Genomic DNA, 26,308 nt, shown 5'->3' with positions numbered 1-26,308 from the left:
CTGGTCACCCAACAGACAGGAACCGTATTCTGTTCATCGTGCTGAAGTCAGGATCATCGTGATGCTTGGCATTCCGACATCCGCATTTGAATCATCCCGCGCGAGGTCTTCTACACCATTACATCCCATGACTTGATCTCTACACGGCCTCTTTCGATTTGTTTTCCTGCGACTTCAAAGTTTGTTCCAGCCCTTGACTAACGACGAGTGGGACACCAGGGCCGTCGATTTGACTACTTCCCACGGCGCAGACCTCCGAAGAGACCCCCAAGAAAGCTGAGAGCCTATACTCGTGAACGGGCATCAACCGGGCAAGGCTCCCCAAGCCCTTCGCCACCATGAGCAGCGACCCTGGGCGTGACACATACACCGCTGGTACCTCCCCGGAGGCTCCCACCCTGAGATATAGAGGAGTGACCATCCAAACACAAGCCGACCTGTCGATATGGATCAAGACAAGCCCGACCGACGCGCCACAATGCACTGTGGGACCCATGCTTGGTCGAGATTCGGTGATCCTTCACTTCAACGGCTCCCCTATTACACTGAATGAAGAGCTGTGGAGCCTGATCGAGGCTCTCCCGCGAAGGTACTTCCGGACGAACGACACAACTGCCTGGTCCCTGAAACCATGGCTGAACCACGATTACTCGAGTTGTATCGGACAAACTTAGACACTAGATCTGTCTACATCTACTAGATCTATTTGCCTCTACTAGATCCATCGACATCTACTAGATCCATCTACATCTACTAGATACATCTACACTTACTACACCTACTACACCTACTACACCTACTACACCTACTACACCTACCACAACGACCACAGCGACTACAACGACTACAGCGACTACAGCGACTACAACTACATCGACTGCACGCACTACAACGACTACAGAGACTACGCCCCTCAAGCCTAGCAACTGACGGACGGCATTCCTGCCTAGAAGATCCCAAGCAGTGTGGACGCTGAGGCTCCAGATACGACGACTGGACCAGAGCAAGACAAGGAACTTGGAGACTGTTGGCATGGATGCGCGGCGATGCCTTGGGGTCGGCAACATATTTGCGGCGTGGAAGGTACTTTACTTTACCTGCAGCTGGTCACTAAATGGTAGGTACTTTTCCATTTTCCAGCATATGCTCTTCACTTGGTGCCTTGAGGCCCCATTTGTGTCCGTGCACCCATTCAAACATAGATTCATGCAACTCTCCTCTCTTCCTTTTCTTTTCTTTCTCCTTTCATCATCTGCAGGCAAGCAGCGCACCTCCGCGTTTCTCATTCTCTTGCCTCATCTCTTCCTTATCTTTTGTGTGTTGCCGTTCTCGTTTTTTCTTCTCTAATACTTCGCTCGGTATCTTTTCTGATCCCCCATGAGATGCTATTATGACCTTTGACTAACCAGGGAGCAGGCTTCGTTACTTCAACTTCGTTTCTTCATACCACGCTCGAGAAAAGCACTGCTTGATCCAGGACCCTGCGTTTCAATCCGCCTCCACCACAGGCACCTTTTCGTACCAGGAGCCGGCACCCTGGCTGCTTGTTTCCGATTCTCTGCGGTATGTATGTCTAGAAGACATTGGTCCTGATATTGTCTGACCAGAAGTTGCAACATTGCCCCATAGAATCGACGATGGTCCGGCCCAGCGAACAGAAAAAGAGAGTCCGGTCGGAAGGGGTTCCCGCATTCGTACCCCAATATGAACCACTTTTCTCGAGACTCATCAAACACGGATGGTTGGGCAATGGCACTCACGTCAGCATTTGCCCCATACATTTACCAACAGATTTCCAATGAGGAATTGGAAAATTCAAGATGCCAGCCGATAGCTCTCTGGCAGCGCCACCTCCGTAGGCTTGCCATATCAGCTTGCCCAAGTTATACACAGCTCATCTTTGCCCGACAGACGAACAGCATCCCACGAGCACCACAACACGGAAATGGCAGAGGATGTGTACTCTTCCCGGAGACAGTGGAAGGGGTACCAGAGGAGCAGAGAGGAATTGGCCCAAAATTGCCCCAAGGATGGCCAGCGGATTCGAGCCGACAGAAGAATTTGAGGACCGCTGGAAAGACTGCACCGTTATATTCGGTAATGATGAACTGAATACGGTGATCCTCTCACCGGACCAGCAAATACTGGTAGAGACTGAAGACCAGCTTATCTACTTCAGAGATGAAGACGCCGTGATCCCTGAAGACGAGGTCATGCAGTATCGCGTGCTGGCACGATGCCAACATCTCGCATGCGACCCTGCAACGAAGCCAAGGAGCAAAGCAAATGGAGAGAATGTGAACGACAATGAGGGCCTAATACTCTCTATCATGGATGGCAAGTCGGTTTACATCGGACAGTCAATGCACATGGATGGCTCTGTGATTGCATCGGGTACCAACGAAGACAAGCATTCGGCCGCGTTCGATTTCAAGGGCCTTAATCTGAAGTCCGGACCGCAAAAAATCATAACCAGCTCTGGAACAATCCCGCATTTCGCAGTGAGCTCGAAGTTCAATCTCAAGAAGCCCAAGCAACTCGTGCATGCGAAATCCCTGAAATCATTCTACAGAAAGGAATGGGAACTGCGGGCTTACAATGAGTATGCCAGTATGATGGATCTCGAATGTGGCTTTCTTTTAGAGGCCTTGGCGCATCAAGATATCGAATCGTGCCGAATAAAGCCGGGAGACAGCCTGCGAGGGGCATTTAGGTTCCCACGAGAGCAGCAGGAGGAAATGTGTGATATTATCAAGAGTCATGACTACGTTAGAGCACGTACAGCATCCTAAGCCCAGGGGAAAGGAACCAGCTCCTGGAGGAGATTGTGTCGCACGCGGATATTGTGCCGGACGTCTTTCAATTCAAGGTTCCACTTACGGCAACTTTGGAATACCCGGAAGAGCTTGACGAGACCCTGCGAATATTTGCCTTGGAACACCCCGAGGATATCCTCCCTCGGAACATGTTACGTCTACCATCTGCTACATCTACTACCATCAACTACATCTACTACCACCTACTACCACCTACTACCACCTACTACATCTACTACCACCACCTACTACCACCTACTACCACCTACTATATCTACTACCATCTACTACATCTATTATAATCTGCTACCATCTGATAGATCTACTCATTTATTTCATCACATGGCCAACGTATAGATGCATGCCGCCAAACATACCAAGGATACTTGAGTCTTTGCTCAGGTAACATCTTCCCGACCACAAGCTTCCGCGATAATAATGGGCGATCTCTTGACTTGGCGAGGCCTGAGGGCAAAGAAAAAAGCGGGTGGAGGATTCGTTGTGCTATCGACCATCAACACCGTTGTTTCTGGAACTCTCAAATGTCTGCATTGGCCCCGATTCATAAAGCACCCATATACCTCATTTTATCGGCCGTTTACAAGAAGCTACCCAAAATTTATATAAAACTCGTTAGAAGGTTCCACGGAACGAGTTTTATTAGCGATTACTCCAACACTTACCGCACCCTCCTCAGAGGTTCAGACAGCGCCTCTTCTACATCAGCAATCCTAATGTTTCGCAAAATCCTTTTGCTTCGTCTTCCTCGGCGAAACGTTTTGCTTCATCTGGTTTAGCAGTTACTTTGACTTTCTCTTCCTCGACAAAGCCTTTTGCTTCGTCCAAGGATGCACCCACTGGCTCGACGCTGTTTTCTTCGTCCAAGAATGCTCCTGCTGCCTCGACACCTTTTGCTGCTCCCGCTGGCTCGACGCTGTTTTCTTCGTCCAAGAATGCTGTGGTGGATCAGGGTTTCTTGCCTCACTACTCCGTGACGTCGCCGGCCAACTGTATAGCTATGAAGAGATACGTTGATGGGGAGTCGCTGCAGACTTTCATTCCCGCCACCAATCTGAGAAGTGAAAACTTGAACGGGGTGGAGGACCTTTGGGTACGATTGCAGCAGGGAAAGAATGTCGCCCCTCCTCAACTAGTTCCCATCTCCAAGGAGGACGATACCGTTGAAACTGAGGATGGTGCCCCCCGCGTGGGCCAAAGATCTTGCAACGCTTCTTTGATGTGGCGGTCGCTCAATGCTCCCTCTGGATATCAGCTGAAACTTGTGTACGTCAATGCACTCAACATCCCACAAGAGTTGATCACCATCTTGGAAGAGTTCGCCAAGAAGTTTCCTAATGATCATCTGACGATACCGTCGATGATCACCGCTTGTTTCCTGTACAAAGTCATTATTAACAGCAAGGATATGAAGCTTGAGATGTATCGTCAGGTTGCCAAAGGAGCAAAGAAAACATATACTCAAGTGCCCTTGGCGAGTTTAGCTGCATATATTCTATACCTACGTCTACTACGTCTACTACGTCTACTATAGCTATATACTATAGCTACTATAGATACTAGATCTACTAAACCCACTGTCTATTAGGCTTACTGCGCCTATTACACTCTACAGTATTGGTGTATACATGAAGCTTGTTGTTTAACTAGGCCGGTCTTAAAAGAACAAGACCACGTGGAGGTGGTTAAGACGGAAACTGGCTCCTACCGACCTGTTGCCCAGATGAGGATTTCTGTATCTAGCTAGATGCTTATGGTCTTTAATATTAAAACAAACAAAACAAACAAACACACATCTCACTTCTGTCTTTTGCATATGCCATTCGGCGACTAGATGTTATTTTCACGGCTGTGTGAGGAGCCTGGTACCCACCAACTCTATGCAGATTTTGGATTTAACTGCATCTAACTACATTAAACTATATTTAACCGTATTTAACTGCATCTAACTGCGTTCAACTACATTTAACCGTCTCTAATTGTATCCAACTGCATCTAACTGCATCTAACTGCATCTAACGACAGTTCCCAATAGGTAGCTGATCAGCACTTTGGACACTGACCTTCTGTATGTATACTAGCAGGTGAGAGGTTTCAGGTTGCTGTTCGGCCTGGTGACAAAATCATACCCACTTCAGGGCTTCGACATATTTAGTAACAGTAGACTTGCTATGATCTAGAATTGATTACCAAAAGAGTAACCCAAACCCATTACCAGCAATCGGGTGCTACGTTAGTCATGGGTAATAGATGTATATAGCTAGTTAATTATGGCGAATAACTGTGTTAGAAACTTACTAGTCCAGGAACCAGATGCTTAAATGCACCGAAGATGACTTAGGGACGTGTCACTAGCTATCTTCTTTGTACAGAATGCATAATTTTTGAGCCACTTATCAGAGACGGTCGGGGCGCTTGCGCCATTGTGGATTTTGGGCCCCAAGCTGTTGGACGTGTTCTTCATGATTCTGCATGTGACAAGCTTTGCAGTTGGTAGCATCCCACGCAGCGTTGTGGCCGGTTGCTATTCCTGCTCCAAGCGGCGATCGGCGCTCACAACAAGAATGTAGCAAAAAGAGGCTGCTGGGGCAGCGATGTATAGCCAGATAGTGCTGCTTCATGAATACACATTTTGCTGGCGCTTAGGACATGTATGCTGTATACATGTAAGGCTGCACTATGAGGGTAAAGACTTGGGGGGCAGACTTGGAGAATGGAGCCTGGTGACCGCACAGATAGCGATTCCAAGTCGCCTCTTTTCGGTCTTTTCCCACGCAGCCTCCACGGAACTTTCGGCTCTGCAAACATGTTGGCGCTAGTTACATGTATGAGTGGCGCCATACAGATAAGTCTATCACCTGTGTGGATCAGCCGCAGCACATGCTCGGTCTTTGGGAGCGGATAAGTTCCAGCTCCGTCTTTAGGATCGCGCAAGTTGTAAGTTAGGACAGACTACTATTGGTGTAATTATTTGTTTTGGAAAGACGGATGTGACTTACTATACAGTATTGCTAGATCAGTACCACGATGTAGATCGGGACCCCAATCCGAGATTCTTACAGCAGTGCGGCCCTGAATTGGATCTCCAAAGAAACTTAAAGGGAACACGCGACCACAAGGGCCAGTAAACATAGGGCTATGTTGCCCTTCCGCTTCGATGCCTGTCCTAGCTAAAATGAGCGCCACTTGGTCATCTAGATGTAGTGAGGTTCATATTTAGCGTTATGTACGTAGTAGAAAACGATCAATGAATTGATCGGCCTGCTGGATATGCAAACTTCGTCAGTAATTGACAGCGTTAGGTCTGAACTTTCCTGCATTACTGCTTGAGATAGATAACCAAGGCAGATGTTCCTGAGGTTCATTACCTGCACCAACCCTGCACTTACATGAATACACGACCAACAGTTAGCTGGATAGTAACATAGTAGTGCTTCAGAGGCGAACTCCGCGAGGCTCATTAAAATGAGGACTTCTGTTCCACTGGAATAAGGCGATGCTACTCTACGACAAGAAGTAGGCTTAAGACGGCTGCCCAGTAGCCAAGAAAGTTTTCTTCTATATGCTCTCAGTCTATATCAGAGCTACTTCATGATTGATCCTTAAAAATAATTGCCATCGACACTCCCGCCGATTGTAATCGCGCCATAGAGCAAAGCCCCGCCATTCATCTAATTGATTACTCGAAAACATATGTACAACACCCCACTACGATCTTCACAGATCGAGTGTCTGTTGTATTTACGTATAGCCCGCAATACTATTCTGAATTCTTGTCAAATCATGCAACAACACATCGAGGCAGCGCAATGCCTGAGTAAGCAGGAGCGCAAACGTCTGCAAAATCGGATCGCACAGCGAGTATATCGTAAGGCCTTTTAACTTCAAACAATAGAAAGTATATGATCGAAAGTCAATGTGACTAACTTAAAACAAATCCCTCCATAAAACAGGCCAAAACCAGAAACAAAGAATCCTGGCTCTTGAAGCGGCCGCAAGCCGATCCTTAAATACATCCTTTCTTTCCCACTCAACGCTTCCCACTGAAATTCCCGACGAACGTTCAATACTATCAGCACCCATAAGCGATAGCATTATAGATGCATCAAATGCCTGTCTCACTGGTCTAGAGGCGGATATATCTGGAATGGAACATGGCGATTGGGAGGCTGATTGTGATTGGAATGGAACGAATGATGCCACTGCCAAAGTCGAGAGAGTAACAAGCACGCGGCAAGGTGCTACAGCTCTCCATATTGCAGTAAAAACGGGCAATAATGAGATGGTACGCTTCCTCATTGGTCGAGGAGCTGATCTCAGTAAGCAGGACTCTCGGGGCAATATGGCCATACACGTTGCTGCAAGATTGGGACATGTAGGACTTCTCAAATTGCTCATTGATCATTCGGCCAAGACAGACGAGATTAATTTCTTGGGCCAAACTCCGCTGTATTTGGCTGTACAAAGCGAAAGCAAAGACGCTGTTCAACTTCTTTTGGGCGCAATGGCTGATATTAACATCAAGGATTCGATGGGCAACTCGATACTGCATATAGCCGTGGAAACCGGCTCGGTCCCAATAGTAGATCTCTTACTGTCTAGTGGTGCAGATATCAATGCTTGAATTTCTACTGCTACACTTTCGAGGCGAACGCTCCATGGTTCCTCATGGTGGGGGTGGTTTCAAATTGCTTGTATGAAACAGCCCCTCATTTTATTGGGTCTGTAAATGTAAATAAAATCGCTCGATATCTGACTTTCACAACTTGGAGGAGCTCATTGTTCTGGATGCAGTCATACTCTTTGCACATAATGCAATGTAAGACAATTGAAAATGCAGAATTGTAACCTCAGGAGCAATCAAATATAGTTAAACTTATAACACTTAAAGAGAGAAGAGCTAACTGAAGTAAAGACCGATTGAAGGTAAATAGTAAAGAACAAGTAACCTATGATAGGTTCAATTCTTGTGAGAAAGGATAAAAGTCTAGTTCTCTGCCTAAAAATCGGGTCAAAATTGTCATTTCATCCTCGCTTGCCCCTTTTGTAAGCACTGCATGGCGATACCGACGGCCATTTGCCGTATTCTCCGGATCAAGTTTAAACGTTGCATTGAACACGTCGGCAGCATAAACAAGAGAACTGACACAAAGCGAAGAAATGATATCTGTTAGCAAGTATGTAGGTTTACTAAACGAACAAACGAATGAATGAATGACGAAGGAGGGTATGGAGACAAGAAGCTGCTCACAATAAATAGCTGTAATAACCAGCGTCATAGTCTTCGATAAGATGCCTAAAGTTGGCATAACCATGTCCCCAAGCCCAATCGCCATTCACGGCTTCGCCTCCAGCCAGGGGGAGAACTTCGCGACGCAGTTGATTCCACTTGACAGCCAGTTCCCACTTCTCGGCTTCAGTATTGTTAGTGATCTGATGGACCAGCATGTCGAACATACCGATGGTCGTTTGCCGCAGGTAAAGCAACGCACTATTGCAGTGCTTGCTACGAGTTAGATTTGCAATCTCCGAATCAGACAACCTCTCTGTTGGCCTGGGCTTGCCATTCGCCGCTTCGCTCCATGTTTGTAAGTGGTCCGCGGATAGGTATGAATAATGTCTACCTAGGCGCTTTAGTTGTGATGGTGTCCAGCACCAGTTCTCTAGTACCTGACTAGGCATCTCTGCAAAATCAACAGGCGACGCAGTTCCGTGAAAGCATGCAAACTTGGTTTGGGCCACGAGCTCGTGGATACCATGTCCCAACTCGTGGAACAACAAGATAACATCACGGTGCTGAAGGAGCGTCGGGTTAGTGACGCTAGGTTTCTCGAAGTCAAACAGCAGTGCAGTCGCAGGAGATTGACGCGATCCATCCGGTAGAATACAGCCCTAAGTATGGCTAGTTAGCTACTAGACATATCTATCACCATCTTCTCCTTCGCCGTCGCTTCTAGACGCGATCGAATATATTCGTCTTGCACTTACTGGTCGTATTGGCACATTACATGCATTTGGGGGTTTGCCTTTCCTATCGTAGAGGTCAAGGTACAGATAGCCAACAAAATCGCCACCTTCTTGCTTATCGTTCCATACGCCGAAAACTCTCACATCATCATGCCAGAGCATCTCGGCGCTCTTATAATACCCGAGAGTGACGCCGGAATCTTGGTTTGGTTTGGTAATCTCCGTAAAAACCAAGCCAAAAAGATGCTGGTTGATTTCCAGCATAGATTCTATAGTTGACAGCAGGGGGAAATATTCTGCCAGCTGCTGCTGATCCAATTCATACTCTCTCTCCATCATGAGTCGATTATAAAAAGCATGATCCCAGAAATAGTAGTTTCCATCAAATGACTCTCCACGAGACTCGACATCATTCTTTTTCATGGCTTTGAGATTCTCAACCTCAGCATTTGCTGTCTCAGAGAGCATTGAAACCAAATCGGTCAGGAAATTGTTGACAACATCTGGTGTTTTGGCCATTCTATCCTCAAGTCTCAACGCAGCATGGCTAGTGTAGCCAAGTAGACGAGCACTTTCGGCACGGAGCAGGATGAGTTCTTTGAACACAGGTTCATTTCCGCGACATGTGTTTTCACTAGCCATATAGCAAAGCCTTCGTGTGTCGGCATTTGTGGCAAACATCATAACCTGAAGGATTGTTCTGGAGTCGCATCGGAACCTCTGCTCGTCCCCAATGGTGTCGCTCTTAAATCTAGATAAAACTTCGTCCGGTACCCCTCTCAAGTCCTGGCGGTTAAGCCAGACTTCCAGACGTGAGTCTGCCAAATTCTTTTTGTATTCAGCCTCTAGCACGGCTATACGGGATTGCATAGTCTGGAAGTGCTGGCGGGAAGAGTCTTCTGAGAGCAAGAGTCCATTACGGATATGGCCCTTGTACTTCTTTTCTAGGTATCGCCGCGATTCGCAATCCAGCTGCTCACCTATGCGTAACACGGTGTTTATCAAGTTAAAAAGGTCATTATTTAATGAGGTTTCAAGTTCAAAGTCCTCAAACATAGTAGCTGCGACGTTAGCAGCGTCTTGCAGAGCTGCATCTGGCGAGAAATTTCTGTAACTTGTGATGAGCCACCTGTCTGCCGAAACGGCATTTTCAGCCTGTGCGAGTGGCAGAAGGACATTGGAAAAGGTCGCGTCTTCTGGTAGCACCGTATCTATGATCTGTCTCTGCGTCTGACGAAGTCTTTGGATCAGCTGTCGAGCGCATTCGGTGATGGATGATGGTGTTGCTCCGAAGAGCGGAGGCGGCTCTGGTGGATGAGACATGGCGATGCGAACGGTTGATTTGGGCGGCAAGTTGGACGTGTTCACTGACACTGCTAATTAAAAGGCTCTCGCAATTCCGGCTGAGGGAACTTGGATTCACGTGTTTGCCAATACGACTTTACTGGTGCCTATGTTTGGCACGAAGGGTCCCGTTATTAGTCTCCCCAAAGGCCATCCATGCATATATTTAGCAACCTAAGAACTTGGTCATAACACATTCGCTTTTGACCTTTGTGGGGTGGGGTTTATTATGTGAGATGATCCCAACATGCGGCCAAATCAGGCGGGGATACATTACTACCCACGTAGGTCCGCATTGTGAGCAACGTAATGGCTTGCGGTTCTGGTCGCATTTGGCTCCAATATTTGGTAGATTGTGACACACTACACTGCATGTACCTACGCAGCATACTATTTCGCAGCTCACCTAGTGCTGTCGTAATGCTAGCACTTGTATCTTCGGCCAGAACTCATGACCGCCGAATACAAAGCCGGTCTCTTACGTTTATACACACAGACATATGCGGGGAAAAAAAGGGAGGGCACGCAGGCTGCTGGATCACGACTTAACATTCTGCGGCAAACGAACATTGATACCCTCTATTAGATGTTTCATTCGCTACATGTTTGACAAATTGGTAACAATCATGTCATTCTCCTTATTTTCCTTCCCGAGTTACCTGAAAGCACGACCCAAATACATACCCCTGCCATTGACCGAGACGGCCACAGTATCAGTTAGTCTAGATGATGAGATCAAGATGCCTGTTTTAGAGCCAAGCGACGCAACCGTCGGCCGCCCGAAGAAACCATTGCCCCATAGTGTCTACTTCCTCTTCATGTTTGCCCTCTTTTGTCTAAGTGTAGGTTTTATAGGAGGCGAGGTAATACAAGATCGTGGCCTGATTGCAAAATGGAGAAACGATTATACAAACAGCCCACAATGCGACAGCCCTTCTTACCGAAGGGAGTGGAGGAGTTTAAGCAAAGACGACAAATCCGCATATCTTGCCGCTGTAAAATGCTTGATCGCGTCGCCATCCGTTACGAGGAGCAACGGGGATCTTTACAATGACTTCCCTTTTGTGCATTTTCAACACGCTAAGAATAGTAAGTTTTCTTCAAGTCTAGCGCTAGCAGGAGGTCCTTACCTGTTGTTTCATCACGGCTGTGGCTAGAGACAATATTCTTCTCCAAGAAACGCGCTCATCAAGTAATTATTTGATAGTTCATTATACACCTCTCTTTCTTCCCTATCATCGGTACTTCCTTCATTCATTTGAAACCAAACTAAAGTCTGTCTGTGGGTACAATGGGAGTTTGACGTAAGTTTCAATGTCAAACCTTTAAATACTATCAGAACTGACAGTCTATGGCCATAATGAAGATATTGGGACTGGAGCCTTGACTGGTATGTAATGCCAACCTTTCTATTCCTGCACTCCATATGCAGAGAAGGTTATTTCCGCCTAACACTCGCTCAAACCATAGGGAATCCTTAGGAACATCTCCAGTCTTCTCTAAAGAATATGGTTTTGGAGGAAATGGTGACCCTCGTGCTTATTCACCGTCTACCGAAAGTTACTGTCTCACTGAAGGCCCGTTTGCCAATCTACAACTCGCAAACCATTCCTCAGATGAACACACCTCGAATATGCACTGCCTTTCGCGTGACTTCTTCGGCAACAATCTGACAGGAATACTGTCTGGCGATGGACTACAACCGGCCATCATTGAAAACATTTTGCATCAGTCCGATTATCAAACTTTTCGCAACGCACTCGAGCACGGCCCCCATAAGGAGATCCCGAATGGTATTGGTGGCGATTTTATTACTTTTGCTGCCCCCAGTGATCCTCTATGGTATCTTCACCACAGGTACAATTGTCTTTGCCAGCCCAATTTTTTCTCTCTCTGAATCTCTAGAGTCGTGTTAACCAACTAACCATCTTTGGTCCTCTCACAGTCAGCTTGACAGACTATGGTGGTTGTGGCAGCGCGCTGATCCCACCGTGAGACTATGGGATTATGGGGGACATTCTACGAAAGGCCAAGAGACACTTAAGGCTTCGATAAAAGATGTAATTTCTATTTCGCCTCTCGCACCAGATGTTAGGGTTTCTGATGTCATGAGCACCGAGTCAGACGTACTATGTTATCGCTACCTTTAACGAGTGAAAATTGACGAGCGAGCGGCTTTTTCAGTTTGCATGTTCATCGTCTTATTAGCTTTCTAATTATGTTGATCCTTGTCCTGACACCTTCGACTATTATTGTATAATCTGTGATTTCTCTGTTCTTGCCCTGTTTCACATGTTGACATTTATGAACCTGTAATACAGGTTGCCCATATATTGGCAGAAGCAACCGCAAGCTATATAACCTGTGTAAAGCGAAAATACTCATAGTCTACGTTAATAGTCTCGAGTAACTGAAGAAAAAGAGCAGTCAGCTTTTGGGATTCCAACAAAGCATCCACTTCTGATAGATACCAATAGCTTGATCAATATCTGAGGAGTTGACGTGTCATGCTGAATTCAAATTTCCTATATTTGTAGAGATTTGTTATATATTACCATAGCTATGTACATCAATTTTCTCTAACGACTGTGTGTGCAAGAATTGTAAATACTAAAAGATGTGTCTGGGACTTAACAGCCTTCATCGTAAGATGCGATACCTATATCCGTATCGATGTTTTTCCAGGCCGGATCAAATTTGGCAGAATCCAGCACAATCATAACACAGTGCCTGATATGACCGTAGCCTGACAGACGAGGAAAGGTCTGGGTTCCGTCGCGTATCGCTTGTGCCATGCTTAGGAACGTGTATAAACAATGGGTGATGTGTTCGCGCCGTTCCACGTAAATGGGCACCTGGTTATTGAGTGCACTTGTCCAATTATCCCCTCTAACCTCAAGCAAGCCTTGTACATCCATGTAATATCTCCATGGTTCTGAATCGGCCGTTATAAACTCATCACTCGCATATCGCGGGCATGAAGAAGAGAGCCATGCCCATGTCATGAGATCAAATCTACAGCCGAGCGCTATTGCCTCAGCTTCTGTGTTGCCGCAAACGCGTTTGATCGGGCTTGTCCCATTATCACTGCCATTCGCGTTAATATGAGCACTGTGACCACTGTGACCGTCGGCGGGATGATGATGTCCATGTTCACTTTGATGTTCATGTTGATGTTGATGTTGATCAACATGGCCTTTTTGGTGCGCTTCTGGTGCTGACTTAATTTGTCCTATGGTATATCCAAGACCAAATGCACCAATAAGCATTCCTATCCCAAGAAAACAAGAGAGCACGTAGGTAAGTCTCCTCTCCCGATGGAAGCCATTCCTCCATTTACCGCAGCGTTCTTTGGGACGTAGTGATAATTCGTCATCCGATTGCGGATCTGAACTATCGGATCCATGAACTCTCTCATAGCTAGCTTTCCACGGGGGATACATTTCAGCAAAAACTGTGCGTAGGATGAGAAGATGTTAAGCAGATGATTTGAGTGGTATAAATTGAAGGAAAGAATGCTTTGTCTGTTGTCCTAAACGAGCTCAAGTGAGCGATAACCTGCGCTGCATGTAGCTCAACAATCAGAGTCCTTTATGACAGTTCAAAAAGAGCCTATACCACTTGCCTCATCTATCTTACCTTCTTAGTTTGCCCCAAATACATGTAATGTCAGGTTATTACATGGTTATTATGTGTGTTGAGGTGGGGCAGGATTTAGCCAACGTAAGCCAGCTACAGGAAGTTCAACCTATGACCCATGGCGGAAATGGTAATGAGATCAACCATGTCATATGAAAGTAAATGCATCCTGTACTTGAGTGTATGACATCCAGTCTCTCACTTTGGTAACACATTTTTTGGCAGGTTAATTATGTAATGCGTTGTAATTCGACTTCAGAAGCACGCCTCCCCACCTAGGGGAAAATTTGAATAGGTGATCTCCAAGATCATGCCGTGTGTCATCCGTGTAGTGGTCTGCACTTCAATGATTAATCATTGGGATGAGTGCGTGATGATTTAGTCATAAGTAAATGGGGGGAATTATCGACTACAATACCCACCTTGTACCAATACGCCTACGAGTATCTACAAACCCTACAAGAGCAAATCCGAAATTCATTACCGAAAAGCGGTCATTATGATGCCGCCTAATGATGAAACAAAACCATTTCTAACAGATATGAGCGATCATGACATCCAGCAACACAAAATTGGGCGTGCCAAACAGCTCTGGCATAGTAGTTGGACACAATCAGCTCCTTCGCATAGCAGAGCGTTTTGGCTCATGTCTCATACATTGGCATGTTCAGTAACCTCCCTCATGTGGTTGGCAATCTTGTGGTTGTCAAGGTCTGCAATGTCTCCTTGGATGTGCTCACAATTCTTATCCTCCGTTGCTCAACCTCACTATCATCCGGGCTTAGCCACCGACGTGAACCGCAACTTTACTGCTCATTCCCAGCTTCTCACATGCGGCCACTCAACGCAGGAGGCCAAAAGCATGGGCTGTAAATACGACATTCTTAGCAACCATTGGATACCTGGAGTCTGCATGGATGAAGATGCGGTGAAGGAGTATCAGATGGACGGCTCATGGTATGGTTACGCCGACAGTAATAGGACTCAACTCCTGAGCTATGAGTCGATGGGTGACATGGACCTTTACTACACTTCCATGAGAGACCACATTGTTCACTGTGCTGTGCTCTGGAAGAAACAGTTCAGGGCCTTCTATGTCGAGCGCAAGAATATCGATACTTTGATTGGGAGTTATGACCACACCAGTAAGTTAGGACATAAAGTTTTCGTCGGTTTCGAGCATCCAATATCTAACAATTAGCCTGCTGCAGTGCATTGTGCTCAATTTTTGATGGACATGACTAACAACGGGCCGGATTACTGGAACATGCCCATCGAGGTTAACGTAGCATGGGCTGGATGTTGGGTTAGATCTTGAGATTTTAGTAGCTAAGATGCAATGTTCTACCAAACTAAAATGTTAATCGCTGGAACATGACTTGATACGTATTTATTTTTTTCGAGAAAGCCTTGTACACTCTAGTTGGCTTGGAGCATGTACTGATGGGGCACCCATTTTAATACTGCTACCTCGGAGATCAGTTTTTCGTTGATCAATTGAAAATTCGATCAAGATGATTGACGGAAATTTCATTGAGTATCACTGCTCTTGCGACAATCCTTATTATTTTTCCCAAATCAATTCATAATAAAGTAACAGATACTCAGCCGGAGTATGTCATAATATCGGCGCTGTAATGAGTGTAATCGTACACCCCATCTTTCAGACACCAAAAGGACTGGATGTCTTGAGAAATAACTAGTATTGAATAATTTGGTGGGGTAAAGAACACTACAGTGAGGCTTTCCATCCAGATCTCATCTAAGGAATTATGTATGAGTTCACAGTACGCAATGAGGAGCCATGTATGCGAAAATATTACAGCTCAGCATTAGCGCATCTTATATACAGGTCATAAGGTTCATATGATGGTTACCTATGACTATTGGTGATGTGAAATGGATAGACGTAAAGGAAATTTGTGTGTGCGAGATACGCGTACCGGTTTACATCTCGAAGATGACCAATGGCAGAAGTTAGAACAAAAGAAATTCACAACACAAGATCATCTACCACAGCTTTCCTCACCCACTTATCTTGATGACAAATATCAACTTAATTAAAGTAATGCGACTAGTTTGTAAGTTACAACTTGTACTACTTTTCTTATAAAACATATATGTAATATCCGGTTGGTGAGATTATCCCAGCTAAACAAAGCACTGACTTATTCAAAAGGCAGAAGCATCAAGCAAAAATGTCCTTTGGATACATAATGTCACCCACGTAAAATGCTGTATTTTTTTTTTATCTGATCCAGTTACAAGGTGCGGCGCCACTTTTCCCTCACGTCAATTGACCCAGAGCAGCAGCATGCTCATCCCATTAGACGTATCACGTAAGAAAAGTATCTAGCTTACGGCAGTAGAGAAGCAGATGAATGTACATCAGCTTTTCACCTGTATCTCTTCGAAGTTTTGTCCAAAATACCATTCTGACCTATGCTAGATCGCAACCGGTGTTCCTTAGCTTTTCACAGATCTAATCATGATGGATGAGCTGGAGTCAAACCAGCTTCTTGGTGGCGACAACGGCGAGTCAGTGCAAAAGAAACAGCATCACAAAAAAAGCGGGCGTCTCATACTTCTCACATCTCTCTTAGTGAACCTTTTTTTAACCTGCTTCATTGTCATATACCTGATTTGCCAGAATTATACAGCAAGGACATCTTATGAGAAAGGCTTTCATACTGATCTAGGTAAGTTTTTATTGAAATACGATCTATTATTTCTATCATACAATTGTCACTTTTGATTTCACGCTCTTCTGCATACATGAGTTTTTACTGATTTATTTGGTAATTCTTTCTTGGCTAGGACCTATCAAATCTAAGATAGGATTAATTCAACAGCGCTTTACCGGTGGGGAGGAAATTGATCACAACGGAAGTTTCGTCAAAGATCAACGAGGCAGCGAATACATCGGATCTCCGTCTCCAGAAGTCGATGCCGTTTGGGATAGACTTTTGCTAGGTATGAGGTCGCTTTCGAAGTCAACTCCGTGCCGATCTAATTGGTATTAATTGAAAGTAATTTCGGCTGGCTAATTGATCTGTTTAAAAAAGGCATGAATATCGATATACCCGGTGACGCAAATGCAGTGATGGCTGGGAGAACGTACCAATGGACAGAATCCGGATCGTATTTTACGGGCCTGGAGGTTTTCCATTCTCTTCATTGTCTCGTATGTATATATATGCTAGCACACCAACATATGAGATGAAGCGATACTGAAATAAAAGTGCAGAATCGACTTCGACAAGCACTGTATCCCAACTACTATCACGCTGTCAGACTACCAGGTGACAAACCTTGGGACGAGCATATCGGTTAGCAGCTCTTTTCTTATGAGGGAATAATGCATTCCGCTAGAGATGGCTTTTTACTAACGGTCTCTTGGGTTGTTAGGACACTGCATTAACCATTTGAGACAAGCAATACAATGTCATGGGGATCTCACGCCGATGGAATGGATACTCGTGGATAACAAGCTGATTTTAAGAACAAATACGCTTCATACATGTAGAGATTTTGAAAGCATTCATAGATGGGCAGTACAACAGGAGACAAAGTATGATAGCATTGAAGCATTGAAGAATGGCAGTATCTTCATTACTGATTAGGGAAAGATAACGAAACTTCACTAGTATGATATCATCCCTGCTCTCTGTTCTTCATCACGCTCCCTGTGAAGCATAGTCCTCAGGAGGGCTGAATGCTCCACAAAGCTGGCTTCAATATAGTCTTTGGATTATTTCATTGGTTCTTCAAGATTCGTAGTTGTAAATGTGTAATTCAAGATAATCCATTGCTACAGCACTCCTCATCATTTACTGTTTCTCAATTCCATCTTCTTTTAATGGTCCAAGATAGCAGGAGGGATATTTAGTGAATATAGTGACACTGATCTCATCCACTGCCCTATGAGTCTGTCCTTGGTGATGATCTGGCGGTGGCAACCTTTTGGAAGAACCAAGGTTGTCAACAAAATCCAGAAGAAACATTGAACAATGATTCGTATGGCTGAATTCAGACACATAGGAGTCTAACCAGGCCCCAGAAGTCGAGCCTGGCTTCAAATGAAGCCGCTCCATTTCCAAGCCACGATGCAATTTCCTCCACATAAAAATGCAATGGACGATATGATACTCAACAGAAACGTAGAGTTGGGTTTCGTTACCCAGAAATGCCACCTCTTGCGAGACAGGTTTCAAATCGTCGGGCGAAATGGATCCATGAGCAGGAGATACAAGGCGGTACCACGTCCAGTTGTATTTCAGGAATTCAGAAGTAAGAGTGTTATCATAACACTCCCACGGTAGCCATGAGAATGAAAGAAGATCGAACGTGCAATTGCGAGCAAGAGCTGTCTCTGGTGTGTCCCCGCAAGATACATGAATAGGAGATATCGTGTGTAGATTAGGGTCATGATCATGGGTTATTGTCTGTGGGCTCAAGGAGACCGGAATAAAAGACAGGAGGCGTAGCGCAATCGAGAGCGCCAGTATGGTCATGGAAAAAAGAATGGTGATTATGATGAATCGGGTACAGCAGCCTCTTTTTCCAACTTTGTGAGAACTGAGGGGCGTTTCCACGCCGTCCTCCATCTCGCCTCTGTTAGAAAGAAGGTGGCTGTTGGCTGTCATGTTTGGTAACATTACACATCGATTGAGTGATAGTATATACTGGCTCAGATCTTGAACTGCGAATTGTCCTGGTGTGAAATCAGTCGCGTTCCACGCAATTCGAGTAACCACTTGGAGATACCAGGAGAAGAGAGATTACGCCCCTCTCAGTTAATACTCTGTTCGCTAGATAAATTATCTTGTCTCAAATAGGCCAACCAAAAAATCGCGTCCTGTCAAATCATTGTGTCATGTTGCCTGTAAGATCATGCCTTTCGTTGCTACGAAATATGCAAGTCCCTCGACTCATTATGTCATGTAAGGTGATGGGGGCTGGTGGGTTGTTAGCCGCATGAGCTAAGTCATCTTGATGCAAGGTAAGCAAGCGCTCCTGTGTGAGAAAAAAGCTAGGGCTTGACTATTAGCAAAAAGGAAAGAATTGGTTTCAGCCTGCACAAGTAAGAGAGAGCTTCCTACGGCATCATTGCCATTAACCTTTGCCAGGTTAAATATCTGCGTCGACATGTTGCATTCCTACATGTACTAATGCACCACGGATTAATCAGATCTATTTAATATGAACCGTCTGTCTTTGGCTTTCTACGAGCATCCCACATAACTACATAGTAACCGGATTTCACGACTGTCAGGATTTCGTAGTAATGCTTGGAGCTTTATTTCTATGAGAGAGAATAGAATAATCCCGCGGTTAACTTATTGGCACTCTTCCACGATGCACCATTTAGTAGTTATGAAAGTCCATCCAATTTGCGTAATCTGTCTGCATTAGCCGGCCATTTATTTTCATCAGCGGCATCTCGAGGCAATGACCAATCTCTTAAGGCCTCATAATTGCGACAGGTATGATCCGTGTCGAAGGAAGGATTGATCCAATTCCTATTCTTCGACCATCTAATTGGTATCAGAGTCATATCTCCGGTGCACATGAGGCTGAGTCGCAATGCATCAATGCAATGTTCTGTGTAAAGAAAAGGCGTGAGCGTCATGTTCTTATCACCCAAGTGGAAGACGCAAAGATCAGGAATACAGGAATCGCGCCACAGGAGTAATTCCATTCTACGCGACACATACCAAGATGGACTTGTACTGGAAAGTGATCAATTTCTGGATAATGCTCAATGTATAAGGCTTTTCGAAGCATGTTCTATAGATTGTTGTCAGCTTCTTGTAGTACACCTTGGCCTGCTGGAATTTAGTCAAAGCTTACCAGGCAATGCAAATCATGAAACACAGTCACCCTGTCCCGTTAGTTAGAGCTTCACTATTGTGGCATGGCAGCATCAATTCTACTCACTCTGCCATATACAAACCCGTCGCAGGATCAAGCCACAGTTCAGTGCCTAAAAGCTTCTGCTCCGATGGCGTTACAAAGATGTTAACAGCTGAAGATAAGTCAGAAATTGTTTATTACTCAGTAAAGCACTGAGTTTTAAATGCCCTCGTTCTCAAACCTAAATATAACTGAGCTTACCTCCCAATAAATTTTCCCAATTATTGTCAATCTCAGGGCTAGGTTGCCCAACATAAGCTGGCTCAGTAGGTGGGCGGTACGCGAGATGAGAGTCGTTGAATTTTATAGTGGCATCGAAACGAACCGTGTGCAATCCAGCACTGATGTCGGCTTTTGCAGCCACTTTTTTCATGCTTAAGTCAGTTCACGGTTCGTTGAAACTAGATATTGAAAGGATGATATGTCCGATTGCCAGCTAACATACCAAAATCACTCTCTCTCCAGTTTTGAATTATCGTTGTTGTTGCGGTCTCGTGAAACACGGCATGCAATATTTGAGAGGCAATCAAGCAAATGCCCAGTGTTAAAGAGATCGCCCACGGCACCAGCATAAAAACGCGCGACCTAGTTTCCCCTTTACAGTTGCAACTGCAACACACGTCTTGCCCCGAGGAAGAGGGAGAATTAAGTAAAGTGGCCTCGACGAAAGTCAATGATTCACTACTGAACCGGGATTTACTGCTCATCGTGCCCTGACCTATAAGTTGCATCGAAACTTCAATGAAACAAGAAGTTTGGAGTCTTCGTTAGAGGATGAGATGAACTCTACATCGTCAAAGACACGAGGCCTGGTTTTTGCGGCACAAAGTATGTGGTTACATGAAATATGGATGAGGTGAATATTTACTAGGCCTGCGTTTACGGCTTGTAAGGCATACTGATTGATAGAGCTGTAATGCGATGGCTTACGTTGGCTGCCAACGTAAGCGATGTCAGACTACAGTTTTTCGCTGGGAGGGAACCAAAATGGCAACATCATCAAAGCAGCTGTAATTTTCTGAGAATAGTGATATCTTTAGTTGTGTACTATGCACGATCTGGACCATCATTTTCACTTCGAGAGACTTCATTTGCTACACAACTCTCCTTCGCGCATCATTGCAATATCTTTCACATAGCGATCATGTCTTTTCGATGGAACTGGTCTTATGTAAAGATCACAAAAGACGCGATGGAAGAAAAAGAGGAGGATAGCTATAGCGATTCGAATTTGTGTTCCAATGACACCATGCAAACCCGACACTGTTCTTGGAGGCTGCTGCATCTTTCACGCATTGGGCAACCGTGCGTTATCGCCATAATTTTTATCTCTGTCGTGTTCCTAGGAATAGGATTATCGGCAGTCATATTCCACAAAGCTTCCTCTTCACAAAATACCCTTCGTCACAACAATCTGTGTGGAAACTCAACAGAGGACGCAATTTCTCTCGGCTGCTCATTCAATCAACTTCTCTGGGCCTGGCTTCCGGCTCATTGCCCGCATTACGCCAACGAAGATTTTACCAAGGCTGAAAATTGGACTTATTACCAAGATTTCCACGGAAATGGAGAAATCTCTTCGGAGCATGTCATTGAAGCAATGGATAAAGGTATCAAGCTCTGGACGCAGCAAAGAGAGCACGTTAGCCACTGCGTGTTCATGTTTCTTGGCCTTGGGCAAGTCATCAGAGACGGGTCTCCATATACGGAAAAATTAACCGACTACACTCACATAAAGCATTGCGTTGAATTGATCCTTGAGGTGGTCAGGCAAGATAGCGACTGGCATAACATTACAACTTCAGTACCTGGAGTAGACTATAATTCAAGCTGCTAATTCTAATTGACATGATGAATATTTTCTACTGTTCCTCTTTGACAATTAAGTCGATCTCCGCATTAAGTTCCATCGTAAGCTGAGCTAATAAAGACGTGAATTTACAACTGAGAAAATAAATGTATGATTTGGATGAATAGCGAGTCTACCATGTGGATTGTATCTGTGAGTATTCGATTGCCAAAAGGTATGAATTGACGAGTGATCATCACTCAAGTTCCTTGCCTCTCTTTCAGTAGGCTTGGTAACACACCACGAGAGACGTATATCTCAATTTAGATTTGAACTCCGATAGAATGTACTATGTTAATCTGGAAAATCGCATAGGATTTTATGCACAGTCAGTATATGATCGCGGACCTCGCTGGGTTTCTGAGGTTTGGATTATGTTGACATCACCCGAGACGTAAGGAGCGGCTTATGTGGTCCGGAGTATAGTAATTCTGATATTTTACATGTACCTAGGTATGTCACGTAACCCTCAAATTTTTAACCTCATAAGAGGAACGCCTAATGCAGCCTCAAATATTTCGATCAGTTATATAACTTCCCATCGCAACTAGATTTACTCCTACCAAATATTTTTCCAAGCAACGATCCAACTTCCTCATCAGCATACCACATACAACCTCGTCTTTACATTCCACATAAATATACTCACCAATTGCAACTATGCGTGTGTCTCTGATTGTTCTTCTTGCTGCTGCTGCAGTCAGCTGTGCAAGCCCAATTCTGAACCGTAAGGGAAACGAGATTGTATCTTGCAGAATTTATACACAATGTTAAAATTTAAACAGCTCAATCCGACATTGCACAGCTTGAACAGCATGATGCTCATGACAAGCGTGAGCCCCAAGCTGGAAATCGAAATGGTCAACAGGACTACATCAAGCGCGAGCCCCAGGCTGGAAATCGACATGGCCAACAAAATTATATCAAGCGTGAGCCTCAGGCTGGAAATCGACATGGCCAACAAAATTATATCAAGCGTGAGCCTCAGGCTGGAAATCGACATGGCCAACAAAACTACATATAGAGCAACCGCGCATCTTCCAGTATGATCCAGATAACTCCGTTGTCTGACGGAGGAAGTCGGCCTACATGGAGGAATCGATTGAACGCTGGAAGTTGACAGCAGGTGGGGAGCTCCTTATCGAAGAGTTGACGGTGTGTCTGGTTCAGAGTTTGGATGTAGTCACTATGCCGTTCGTGGGCGAAGTGCCTTGTCTTTAGTACCTAGGTAAAAATAAGATATGAGGTGACCATATGCGAAGGCATTGATGAATTCCTGGGCAAATTTCCTGTTAGCCGCAACCGAGTTTTCATAGAATGAATCCAAAGACTTTGCATGGGCCATTTCTTTTTCAGTATTGGAAATTGAACTTTATCTTCAAGGTTTGACTTGGTTAGCTGCGGCCGATCATTTTTAACTACAGATTCATTCTGGATTTTGAACCAAAGGATGGGGCGCAGCGCTCTGTATATTTTTCATCCGTTTTATATATATTTTTTACTATTTTAGTCTTTTGTTTTCCTTTTCCTTCTTTTCTTCTATATATCAACTCTTCTCCCGACCTTGTCTTTTTATCCACTCCTATCTCGAAGCCATCTTGCCGCCTACGACTCTTGCGCACCTTTTGAAGTACAGTATAGCTACCACATGCACAACATTCTTTAGTGCTACTGTAAACTTGAAATGTAATTGTAGCATTAATAAACTCAGAAAAGCGACGGGCATCTACTACACAAATTGTGGTGACAATCATCTTCTCCTCCGTCGCGCATCACTGTCCAATCTTGTACGGCTTCCCAGACTTCAGAATCAGACTAGGCTTCCTCTCTGCCAAATCCAAAATCATCTCTGCAAAATAGCTGTTTGCCCACGCGAACCACGGACGAGTGTACACGCTTGCGTTGTAAATGTTGACGCTCTCATGGATCAATCCCAGTCCGCTAGTATTCTCCAAAATGAGTGCCAGACGCTGCTTGATCTCACTGTCATTATCCGTGCCGAAGATGGCAGAAATTTGACTCATGGGCCAAGGATAAGTGGCGTTGACGTGAGGACCTCTATTATATCATTAACGGTTAATCGAAGTCGCACTGTTAGAAGGTGAATTTGTAAATCCACCAATCTTTGACTTACCCAATGCCACTCCACGTCTTTCCTACAGCATAGTACGGGTTCGCTCTCGAGAACATCGCGGCTTTAGTCTTCTGGTAGGTAGGATCGCTCCGCTCCAAGAATCCCAGATACGGCAATGACACCAAGCTAGGTACGTTGGCGTCGTCCATGATGTATTGCGCTCCAATTCCGTTGGTTTCGTACGCAAAAATACCGTTGGAAGCGCGGGTATGTGCCCAAACGGCCTGTTTAATGGTATTGGAGTATTGTTGAAGTTGCTTGGCGAGGCTCCTCTGGGTTCTGATGGTGTTGAGCATGTCTGCAACGTTGGCGAGCTCGACAGACATCATGGCATTGTCAGATGTGATGAAATCTAGATTGAATCGTTAGTGATTAGTTACATAACGGACGCGTCTTGATGACTCTAAAACTTACTAAAGACACAGAGGTCGTCCGAGGGCCTGTGGCTCGAGGCGACCAGTCCGTTTGCTTGCTTCGGTTCTCCATTGCCACTGTTGGGGACCATTGGAGAGAGCGCTCCAGCAGTGCCCGTCCAGTTGTAGTAGCTGACCCATTGAAAGTCATCCGACCAACTGCTCTGAGACTGTTCGTAAAGGACTCGAACAATTTGGTTCATCGCAGCATTCCCTAGAGATGGTGTTAGTTAAATAGCCCGAGAAAAGAAGACAACCGACTTTTCCATGTCTCTTGTTTAGTGGTTCGTACAATTGTCATTGATGAAGGATGAATCCTTTGTGTTGGCGTAGTAAGAACGCGTGATTTTGAGAAATCCAGCAAGAGAATCGAGTTCGTACTAATAATTGTGAGAAACCCTCCATTAAATAGTCTAGCAGTCATCATACCTTGCATTCAAATACCGTCTGGTTATTGACAGGCCTGTTGTAAAGAGCGCGGGTGTTAATTTTGGAATGGCAACTTCGCAATTGGCAGGGGTGTATACATACGGGTTTACTATGACATTTGTTGCCCAGTCCTACATGTAGTGTCAAAAAAAAAGTCCATAATGATTAGAATCGCACTCGATGACTTACATTCACACTTGGAGCAAGCCCACTCTCTGGGGGTGGCTGAAACGAGCCTACATGCAATATCATTTGTCAGACGGCTGCCTCTGTAGCAGGTGAGTGTAGTTAAACGCACCGCAGTATGGATACTGCGAAATGTATCGCGCCTCTGTGTTGATGACTGCTTTGACAAGGGCTTGGAGGTTCTTATCATGCGGAAGAAGCTTGTATAAATGGGCAAACTGGTTGCCGGTGTCGCGCAACCATTGTGCACTTGTAAGATTAGTCAATTGATGTCGATCCACGATGACATTGGCCTGTATACGTACGTGATATCCTAGCAAAGAGTTAGACAAATGAGTTTTGATATGGAAGCATTGTATTGAGAAAACAACTTACACCAGTGATGATGAATGCCAGATTCAGCGACGGGTCAAAATACTTGACGGTAGTATCCAGCGTGGACGGAAAGGTATTCTCAAAAAGCCGAGCAAGATCTGGATCTTTGAGCTGAGATTTCAAGTCGCTGATGACTTTCTATATACAGAGACGTTATCGTCAGCGACTCAATTGAAGTCATACACGTCCCATTTGGGCTATAACTCATATCGGAATAGTTATTGAAGCTCACCTCGACTGCTGGGCTCTTGAATGTTCTGCACTCCTCGCTCGGCCTCATGTAGGGCAGCTTCAGAGGACCAGACGAATACGGTCCATGAGGCGATCCCGAAAAAGTGGTATAATCTGGACACGAGGAAGCTGTACGGCGGTGCGGCGGAAACTTCTGCCAGTCAGCGGACGCAGATGCCGGGAACACGGCCAAGATGCCGAGGGCGGCGCTGAGAACGCTTTGAGGAGACATGTGTAGAGGCATCGCGACTCAATTAGGCACAGAAGATGCCTGCTGCTATAAAGCTATAAATGCAATTGTAACAATGCTTTTGGGGAGAAATCTGAAAAGAATCTCGAGCAAGATTCGCGGTGCAACGGAGGAAAGGCCCAGGCAAAGAGGGAGGGGCTGCAATCGCGAGGCAGGTCTCACCGATCACCGCCCTTCTCTGCCTCTGTTCCGGGGCCAGCCATTTTATTTATCGTCATCTGTCTTTGCACATAGTTACACCCAGATCCATTAGGTGGGGGAACCGGACGGGCAATGGCGATCTTTCCCTTGGGAGCGCATTCTTGGGTAAAAAGCGTGCGGGGGAAGCGGGGAGAATTCAGAGGGAGAAGCATCACCAACAGGGTTTGTTTGGAAGGATGCAGATGCGGGCGAGTTGGATGTTATCCGGCATGACGATGCTACTCTGTGTTATGTGGGGATGGCGGGTTTGGTGTTTTGAAAGAGGAAGCTGGAGGGAGTCGTGGGCATTGTTATGAGCTGATGGGAGAAGCTTCAATGTCTTGGGCGTGCTGAGACTGCATTTTTGACTGAAGGGGTTTTGCTTTATGTTTCTGATGGTTTATTGTCGCTTGTCTGAGACAAATTGAAGTTAGCTAGGTAATTCTTAACAAAGCGCGAGGCTGGGACTTGGCAATTGGGCGACGGCGATGATCCGATCCATGATGTTTGTTTAACAGCCGCGATGGAATTGAGCGAACTCACCTCGCATTAGCATCGTCC

General features: G+C 45.3%; 13 protein-coding genes across 13 annotated transcripts; 8 read left to right on the top strand and 5 right to left on the bottom strand.

The window, feature by feature from the left end:
• Positions 1–338: 338 nt before the first annotated feature.
• On the top strand, positions 339–923 carry V8C40DRAFT_269039 (uncharacterized protein; the record flags this gene model as incomplete). The annotated part of the gene is made up of 2 exons (XM_083220029.1): positions 339–589; positions 758–923. 2 exons carry the CDS (start codon positions 339–341, stop codon positions 921–923), a joined length of 417 nt encoding a protein of 138 aa, XP_083069857.1.
• A 769-nt stretch (positions 924–1,692) lies between these two features.
• Positions 1,693–3,075, top strand: V8C40DRAFT_75816 (uncharacterized protein). The gene has a single exon (XM_083223397.1). The coding sequence runs from the start codon at positions 1,956–1,958 to the stop codon at positions 2,790–2,792; it is 837 nt and encodes a 278-aa protein (XP_083069856.1). The 5' UTR covers positions 1,693–1,955; the 3' UTR covers positions 2,793–3,075.
• A 3,279-nt stretch (positions 3,076–6,354) lies between these two features.
• V8C40DRAFT_253279 (ankyrin repeat-containing domain protein) lies at positions 6,355–7,760 on the top strand. The gene is made up of 2 exons (XM_083217578.1): positions 6,355–6,702; positions 6,788–7,760. The coding sequence occupies exons 1-2, from the start codon at positions 6,528–6,530 to the stop codon at positions 7,456–7,458; spliced, it is 846 nt and encodes a 281-aa protein (XP_083069855.1). The 5' UTR covers positions 6,355–6,527; the 3' UTR covers positions 7,459–7,760.
• On the bottom strand, positions 7,511–10,303 carry V8C40DRAFT_253277 (M3 family metallopeptidase). The gene is made up of 3 exons (XM_083217577.1): positions 8,823–10,303; positions 8,086–8,726; positions 7,511–7,976 (listed from the first exon to the last, which is right to left on the bottom strand). Exons 1-3 carry the CDS (start codon positions 10,122–10,124, stop codon positions 7,784–7,786), a joined length of 2,136 nt encoding a protein of 711 aa, XP_083069854.1. The 5' UTR covers positions 10,125–10,303; the 3' UTR covers positions 7,511–7,783.
• Positions 10,304–10,464: 161 nt separating this feature from the next.
• V8C40DRAFT_253275 (tyrosinase family protein) lies at positions 10,465–12,384 on the top strand. The gene is made up of 5 exons (XM_083217576.1): positions 10,465–11,234; positions 11,353–11,449; positions 11,512–11,535; positions 11,616–12,002; positions 12,091–12,384. Exons 1-5 carry the CDS (start codon positions 10,646–10,648, stop codon positions 12,293–12,295), a joined length of 1,302 nt encoding a protein of 433 aa, XP_083069853.1. The 5' UTR covers positions 10,465–10,645; the 3' UTR covers positions 12,296–12,384.
• A 286-nt stretch (positions 12,385–12,670) lies between these two features.
• Positions 12,671–13,714, bottom strand: V8C40DRAFT_253274 (uncharacterized protein). The gene has a single exon (XM_083217575.1). It carries the CDS (start codon positions 13,586–13,588, stop codon positions 12,776–12,778), a length of 813 nt encoding a protein of 270 aa, XP_083069852.1. The 5' UTR covers positions 13,589–13,714; the 3' UTR covers positions 12,671–12,775.
• A 394-nt stretch (positions 13,715–14,108) lies between these two features.
• V8C40DRAFT_253273 (uncharacterized protein) lies at positions 14,109–15,259 on the top strand. Its single transcript, XM_083217574.1, has 2 exons — positions 14,109–14,929; positions 14,996–15,259. The coding sequence occupies exons 1-2, from the start codon at positions 14,284–14,286 to the stop codon at positions 15,100–15,102; spliced, it is 753 nt and encodes a 250-aa protein (XP_083069851.1). The 5' UTR covers positions 14,109–14,283; the 3' UTR covers positions 15,103–15,259.
• A 945-nt stretch (positions 15,260–16,204) lies between these two features.
• Positions 16,205–17,585, top strand: V8C40DRAFT_75729 (oxidase ustYa family protein). The gene is made up of 5 exons (XM_083223396.1): positions 16,205–16,483; positions 16,602–16,757; positions 16,850–16,968; positions 17,032–17,113; positions 17,193–17,585. The coding sequence occupies exons 1-5, from the start codon at positions 16,273–16,275 to the stop codon at positions 17,405–17,407; spliced, it is 783 nt and encodes a 260-aa protein (XP_083069850.1). The 5' UTR covers positions 16,205–16,272; the 3' UTR covers positions 17,408–17,585.
• V8C40DRAFT_253270 (uncharacterized protein) lies at positions 17,431–18,717 on the bottom strand. Its single transcript, XM_083217573.1, has one exon. The coding sequence runs from the start codon at positions 18,440–18,442 to the stop codon at positions 17,615–17,617; it is 828 nt and encodes a 275-aa protein (XP_083069849.1). The 5' UTR covers positions 18,443–18,717; the 3' UTR covers positions 17,431–17,614.
• A 348-nt stretch (positions 18,718–19,065) lies between these two features.
• On the bottom strand, positions 19,066–20,560 carry V8C40DRAFT_253266 (uncharacterized protein). The gene is made up of 5 exons (XM_083217572.1): positions 20,146–20,560; positions 19,902–20,063; positions 19,725–19,812; positions 19,638–19,668; positions 19,066–19,574 (listed from the first exon to the last, which is right to left on the bottom strand). Exons 1-5 carry the CDS (start codon positions 20,429–20,431, stop codon positions 19,413–19,415), a joined length of 729 nt encoding a protein of 242 aa, XP_083069848.1. The 5' UTR covers positions 20,432–20,560; the 3' UTR covers positions 19,066–19,412.
• Positions 20,561–20,727: 167 nt separating this feature from the next.
• Positions 20,728–21,552, top strand: V8C40DRAFT_253264 (uncharacterized protein). The gene has a single exon (XM_083217571.1). It carries the CDS (start codon positions 20,845–20,847, stop codon positions 21,535–21,537), a length of 693 nt encoding a protein of 230 aa, XP_083069847.1. The 5' UTR covers positions 20,728–20,844; the 3' UTR covers positions 21,538–21,552.
• Positions 21,553–22,045: 493 nt separating this feature from the next.
• On the top strand, positions 22,046–22,904 carry V8C40DRAFT_253263 (uncharacterized protein). The gene is made up of 2 exons (XM_083217570.1): positions 22,046–22,276; positions 22,335–22,904. Exons 1-2 carry the CDS (start codon positions 22,210–22,212, stop codon positions 22,571–22,573), a joined length of 306 nt encoding a protein of 101 aa, XP_083069846.1. The 5' UTR covers positions 22,046–22,209; the 3' UTR covers positions 22,574–22,904.
• A 318-nt stretch (positions 22,905–23,222) lies between these two features.
• Positions 23,223–26,246, bottom strand: V8C40DRAFT_253260 (Six-hairpin glycosidase-like protein). The gene is made up of 11 exons (XM_083217569.1): positions 25,319–26,246; positions 25,087–25,224; positions 25,017–25,024; positions 24,824–24,960; positions 24,715–24,761; positions 24,628–24,656; positions 24,526–24,559; positions 24,389–24,476; positions 24,098–24,310; positions 23,684–24,035; positions 23,223–23,607 (listed from the first exon to the last, which is right to left on the bottom strand). The coding sequence occupies exons 1-11, from the start codon at positions 25,559–25,561 to the stop codon at positions 23,322–23,324; spliced, it is 1,575 nt and encodes a 524-aa protein (XP_083069845.1). The 5' UTR covers positions 25,562–26,246; the 3' UTR covers positions 23,223–23,321.
• Positions 26,247–26,308: the final 62 nt, after the last annotated feature.

This window comes from Trichoderma camerunense (assembly GCF_050948025.1).
Source record: "Trichoderma camerunense strain CBS 138272 chromosome Unknown V8C40scaffold_17, whole genome shotgun sequence".
NCBI lineage: Eukaryota > Fungi > Ascomycota > Sordariomycetes > Hypocreales > Hypocreaceae > Trichoderma > Trichoderma camerunense.
Note: the sequence above shows the minus strand (reverse complement) of the source record. Positions and strands in the feature narration are given on the sequence as shown.

Bases quoted from the DNA above. Each gene is read 5' to 3' on its own strand.
- V8C40DRAFT_75816 (XM_083223397.1), top strand. From the start codon at position 1,956: ATGTGTACTCTTCCCGGAGACAGTGGAAGGGGTACCAGAGGAGCAGAG.
- V8C40DRAFT_253279 (XM_083217578.1), top strand. From the start codon at position 6,528: ATGTACAACACCCCACTACGATCTTCACAGATCGAGTGTCTGTTGTAT. The intron at 6,703-6,787 runs GTAAGGCCTTTT...TCCATAAAACAG, and splicing joins GATCGCACAGCGAGTATATC to GCCAAAACCAGAAACAAAGA.
- V8C40DRAFT_253277 (XM_083217577.1), bottom strand. From the start codon at position 10,124: ATGTCTCATCCACCAGAGCCGCCTCCGCTCTTCGGAGCAACACCATCA. The intron at 8,727-8,822 runs GTAAGTGCAAGA...AGCCATACTTAG, and splicing joins GTAATGTGCCAATACGACCA to GGCTGTATTCTACCGGATGG. The intron at 7,977-8,085 runs GTGAGCAGCTTC...GCTTTGTGTCAG, and splicing joins GGTTATTACAGCTATTTATT to TTCTCTTGTTTATGCTGCCG.
- V8C40DRAFT_253275 (XM_083217576.1), top strand. From the start codon at position 10,646: ATGCGGGGAAAAAAAGGGAGGGCACGCAGGCTGCTGGATCACGACTTA. The intron at 11,235-11,352 runs GTAAGTTTTCTT...ATTATTTGATAG, and splicing joins TTTTCAACACGCTAAGAATA to TTCATTATACACCTCTCTTT. The intron at 11,450-11,511 runs GTAAGTTTCAAT...GCCATAATGAAG, and splicing joins GGGTACAATGGGAGTTTGAC to ATATTGGGACTGGAGCCTTG.
- V8C40DRAFT_253274 (XM_083217575.1), bottom strand. From the start codon at position 13,588: ATGTATCCCCCGTGGAAAGCTAGCTATGAGAGAGTTCATGGATCCGAT.
- V8C40DRAFT_253273 (XM_083217574.1), top strand. From the start codon at position 14,284: ATGATGCCGCCTAATGATGAAACAAAACCATTTCTAACAGATATGAGC. The intron at 14,930-14,995 runs GTAAGTTAGGAC...AGCCTGCTGCAG, and splicing joins TGGGAGTTATGACCACACCA to TGCATTGTGCTCAATTTTTG.
- V8C40DRAFT_75729 (XM_083223396.1), top strand. From the start codon at position 16,273: ATGATGGATGAGCTGGAGTCAAACCAGCTTCTTGGTGGCGACAACGGC. The intron at 16,969-17,031 runs GTATGTATATAT...ATAAAAGTGCAG, and splicing joins TCCATTCTCTTCATTGTCTC to AATCGACTTCGACAAGCACT. The intron at 17,114-17,192 runs GTTAGCAGCTCT...TTGGGTTGTTAG, and splicing joins ACCTTGGGACGAGCATATCG to GACACTGCATTAACCATTTG.
- V8C40DRAFT_253270 (XM_083217573.1), bottom strand. From the start codon at position 18,442: ATGTTACCAAACATGACAGCCAACAGCCACCTTCTTTCTAACAGAGGC.
- V8C40DRAFT_253266 (XM_083217572.1), bottom strand. From the start codon at position 20,431: ATGCAACTTATAGGTCAGGGCACGATGAGCAGTAAATCCCGGTTCAGT. The intron at 20,064-20,145 runs GTATGTTAGCTG...GCATGAAAAAAG, and splicing joins CTGGAGAGAGAGTGATTTTG to TGGCTGCAAAAGCCGACATC. The intron at 19,575-19,637 runs GTAAGCTTTGAC...AACAATCTATAG, and splicing joins TTCATGATTTGCATTGCCTG to AACATGCTTCGAAAAGCCTT.
- V8C40DRAFT_253264 (XM_083217571.1), top strand. From the start codon at position 20,845: ATGTCTTTTCGATGGAACTGGTCTTATGTAAAGATCACAAAAGACGCG.
- V8C40DRAFT_253263 (XM_083217570.1), top strand. From the start codon at position 22,210: ATGCGTGTGTCTCTGATTGTTCTTCTTGCTGCTGCTGCAGTCAGCTGT. The intron at 22,277-22,334 runs GTAAGGGAAACG...AAATTTAAACAG, and splicing joins TGCAAGCCCAATTCTGAACC to CTCAATCCGACATTGCACAG.
- V8C40DRAFT_253260 (XM_083217569.1), bottom strand. From the start codon at position 25,561: ATGCCTCTACACATGTCTCCTCAAAGCGTTCTCAGCGCCGCCCTCGGC. The intron at 24,762-24,823 runs GTGCGTTTAACT...TATTGCATGTAG, and splicing joins TTCGCAGTATCCATACTGCG to GCTCGTTTCAGCCACCCCCA. The intron at 24,477-24,525 runs GTATGATGACTG...CACAATTATTAG, and splicing joins AGACGGTATTTGAATGCAAG to TACGAACTCGATTCTCTTGC.